The sequence below is a fragment of the Crocuta crocuta genome, unplaced genomic scaffold, assembly GCF_008692635.1.
Source record: "Crocuta crocuta isolate KB4526 unplaced genomic scaffold, BGI_CrCroc_1.0 scaffold693, whole genome shotgun sequence".
Taxonomy (NCBI): Eukaryota; Metazoa; Chordata; class Mammalia; order Carnivora; family Hyaenidae; genus Crocuta; species Crocuta crocuta.
The window spans coordinates 325,147-329,049 of NW_027527545.1; the positions used below are offsets into that span (position 1 = coordinate 325,147).

Consider the following 3,903-nt stretch of genomic DNA (forward strand, 5'->3'; position numbering starts at 1 on the left):
AGGACTGACCCCAGCAACAATTCTCTCTTTGTGGCTCTGGGCTCCCCCAACACATCCTCAAGGCCCTACCCACGAGCCACGCCCCATCAGGGCCTCCAAACTCCAATGTCATTGACCGCATCTCTGAGCCCTGTCTGTCCCATCTCTGCTGACCCACGATCCCCACCGTACCAACAGCCCAGAGTCCCCACCTTCCCTTAACCCTCATCAAACGAGCCCCATACAAACTCAGGGCATCTCCCCGTCACACCTTATGCCCCTGGCCCCCCATCGGATCTGATCGCCCACAACTCTCCCCGCTTCCAAGCTCACGCTTCTTTCACCCCACCCCGCCCCCCACGCCAACATAACTTCACACATGAGGAGCCAGAGGATGCATGGATGGGGCAAACCCCAAAGGCCTTTTTAAAAACTACTAACAGCTTGGTCGGGGCAGGGGCAGGGGAAGGGGAGAGGGCCAGCAGCCCCCAGCCACGAAGTCGAAGTCCCGGAAGGCTGCCTGTTCAGTGGCCGAGAGGGGCCGTGCATCGCGGGGCGGGCTCAGCGTGGGGGCCTCCCCTGTGAACTCCTCATCGAAGTTGCTGACGTCGGTCCGGCCTGACAGCGTGGGCACGAAGGGAGGTGGCAAGCGCCGGGCCAGCAGAGTGTCCCAGCCCAGTGTCTGTGGAGGGGGGGAGGGGAGACAGAAGTCAGCAGGAGAGGCTGAGGAGGAGACAGCCCGATCAGCCAGCCCTGCATCTGTGGGGCTTAACATAAGGGGTCAGAAGATAGAGGAATAAAGTGTGACCCTTACTGGGAACCCAGTAAGGGTCACAGAGTGAGTATGGGGAGCCCAGGGTGGGGGAGAGGAAGCCTGGGTTCACACACAGGGCAATGATCCACGCCAGGCCAGCCTGGAGCAGATGTGCATGTTGGGGGGGCGGGGGCAGAAGGAAACGGAGGTGACAATGAATGTTGGAAGGGAAGTGACTGGGTCTTGGTGGGGGAGAAATGAATAGGCCCTGGTGGAGGGGGATGACCAGGTCTCTGGTGGGGGGGGGCGTTGGCCAGGCACTTGGGGGGACCTCACCCTAAAGAAGGGCTGCTTTTTCACATCCTCTGCATCCCTCTCGCTGGACCCCAACCTCCGCTCCGGATTCCTCCGCAGCAGCTGGACAGAGAGAGGTGTCAGTCTTCCCGCTCTGGGCCCCAGAGCCCCTCCCCAGGCCCAAGTCAGGGGCTCCTCACCCTGCGCATGATGCCAATGGCTTCAGCTGACAGGAAGCGGGGGTAGCGAACCTCATCATTGACTATGCTGTCAAACACCTCCTCCTCGTCGTCCCCTGGGAATGGGGACTGGGGACAAGGCAAGCCAGGGTGAATTAGGCCCCTCCTTTGGCCACTCTCCTCCCAGCCCCACCTGAGCCCTCTACTCCCAGTACTTCTGGGTGCTGGCCGATGTGGGCAGGTAAGTACCCCCAGTTTACAGATGCAGACTTGAGGCTAGGGAGGCCAGCCTATCATGCAGCACACGGACACACAGTATGATCCCCTCCCCCATCCCTGCCAGGCTTAAGCAGTTTCCGGTGTGACCCCAGGGTCAGGCAGGGTGGGAGCAGCCTGGGGCCTCACCTCTCCAACCAGCATCTCGTAGAGCAGCACGCCCAGCCCCCACCAGTCCACGGCCCTCGTGTAAGATGTGTCTGTCAGCACCTCAGGGGCCAGGAACTCCGGGGTCCCACAGAATGTGCTGGTCCGGTCCCCATAGCCCATCCCTGAGGGCAGCAGGGCCAGGTGAGGTTTTGGGGGGGGGGGGGGGGGGTCCCAGAGGAAGCCCAGCCCAGCATGGGGTGGCCTCAACAGTCAGCCCCATCCCAGCATTAGGGTTGGGGGTGACCCAGGTAGGGTTGGGGACTCCATTCCCTCCCCACTCTGTCTAGTCCCCCAGAGGCGAGCCCTTCAACTCCCAGCCCCGCCCCTCACCCTCCTTGCAGAGGCCAAAATCTGCGATCTTGACATAGCCCTCGGTGTCCAGGAGCAAATTGTCCAACTTCAGGTCCCTGTGATGGGTTAGGGGGATGTAAAGAGGGATGAGTGGGGGTCTGGGCCCTGCCTGAAGCCTGAGGGCCCCCGGTGGGCGGACCGTGTGTACAGGAGCACAGGCACACATGGGCACACACAGGCACACGCACCTGTACACGATCTTGTGTTCGTGGAGGAACTGCAGCCCCAGCACCACGCAGGCTGAATAAAAGCTGCGGGGAGAAGCTCGTGTGACCGAGCCAGGCCTCCCGGCAAGGAAGGCAAGCCACGAACACCTTGCTTTCGTAACTCCCCCAGCCCCCCAAAACTCCAGGAGGTTGGGGAAAGCAGGGGGGAGAGAGGGAGGAAGATGGCCGCCACAGGCTCTCTGGGGTTGGGGCAGGTGGGGGTGGGGGGGCTCACACAGCGCGGGGCTCGGAGAACACGTCGCTGTGGATGTGCAGCATCAGGTCCCCGCCCGCCGAGTACTCCATCACGAAGCACACGTGCTCCGGCGTCTGGAAACAGCCAAACAGGTTCACCAGGAAGGGGTGTCCTGCTCTGGTCACCGCTGCCAAGATCCGCTTCTCACACATCAGGCTGGGCAGGGTTGCGGGCAGGGGTCAGAGACCACAGGGGGTCTCCCACCCCCGACTCCCACACTCCCAGGAGTCCTCCCTCAGTCATCGGCTATTGGCTGAGGGCCTCGAATGGCTGTGCAGCCTTAGGCAGGTTGCTTAATTTTCTGAGCCTCAGCAGCTTTGTCTGCTAAAGAGGCGCCCAGAATCCATGTGTCATCCTAGTAACAGCCCTCCCCCAGCATCCATTTAGGGAACAGCCAGGGTGGGCTAATAGGAGCACCCCATTTCCCCGGGCAGGAATTGGGTCGGGAATGGTCAAGCCAAGCTAGTAGGGCTCAACCTCAGGATTTCCGCTGGAATTATTAAGGAAGAAGGGCTAAAACTAGTGGATGAGCCTTAAATTGCCGTGGTAGGGGGCTGTCTCTGCCTGTGATGAAATGACTGCAAGCAAAGCCCACAAAGAGGAAAGAAGACTGCAAGATGTCATCTGAGCAACTGGATGCAGCCATGCCTCAAGGCAGTGCACCCCTAGACTTTTCTGATCCAGAGCAATAAATTCCTCTTTTGCTTAAGGCTGGCTGAGTCGGGTTCCTGATTAACAAGATGTCAGGAAGATTAGGGACAATCAGTGTCTCTATTGGGCATTTTTACGGGGGGTGGGGGCAGACACTGTGTAGAATGTTCTAGATGCATCCCCTCACTTAATCTGCCTGACAGCCCTGCAAGGAAGGAATCATTGCTCCCCTTTTCTACATGGGGAGGCTAAATTCAGAAGTGCAAAGGATCTCTTAGACCCTTCCCCAGGGTCTCTAAGCAAATTGGTGGCAGAGGTGGGATTTGAACCCAGGGCCATAACCCCAAAGCAGGGACAGTGCAATGGTGCCATTAAGAGTACAGCCTTCAGGGGGCTCCTGGGTGGCTCAGTCGGTTAAGCATCCAACTTCGGCTCAGGTCATGACCTCAGGGTTCCTGGGTTTGAGCCCTGGATAGGGCTCTGTGCTGACAGCCAGCTCAGAGCCTGGAGCCTGTTTCAGATTCTGTGTCTCCCTCTCTCTGACACCCCCTGCTCACGCGTCTCTCTCTCAGAAATAAATAAAACATTAGAAAAAAAAAAGTATAGCCTTCAGGGGGCGCTTGGGTGACTCAGTCAGTTAAGCGTCCAACTCTTAATTTCAACTCAGGCCATGATCTTATGGTCGTGAGATCTAGCCCTGTGTTGGGCTTCATGCTGAGTGTGGAGCCTGCTTGGGATTCCCCTTCTTTCTCTCTCTCTCTCAAAATAAAAAAAATTAAAAAAAAAAAAAAAAAAAAAAAAAAAAAA

At 58.2% G+C, this 3,903-nt stretch overlaps 1 protein-coding gene across 1 annotated transcript in view; it reads right to left on the reverse strand.

Moving 5' to 3' along the window:
* Positions 1–374: 374 nt before the first annotated feature.
* PKN1 (protein kinase N1) overlaps positions 375–3,903 on the reverse strand; it is a 20,435-nt gene continuing 16,906 nt past the window's right edge. Inside the window, 7 exon segments of the mRNA XM_077765406.1 lie at positions 375–661; positions 1,070–1,150; positions 1,228–1,335; positions 1,612–1,754; positions 1,963–2,039; positions 2,172–2,234; positions 2,425–2,601. Coding sequence (XP_077621532.1) covers positions 416–661; positions 1,070–1,150; positions 1,228–1,335; positions 1,612–1,754; positions 1,963–2,039; positions 2,172–2,234; positions 2,425–2,601 — 895 coding nt within the window. The 3' untranslated portion in view covers positions 375–415.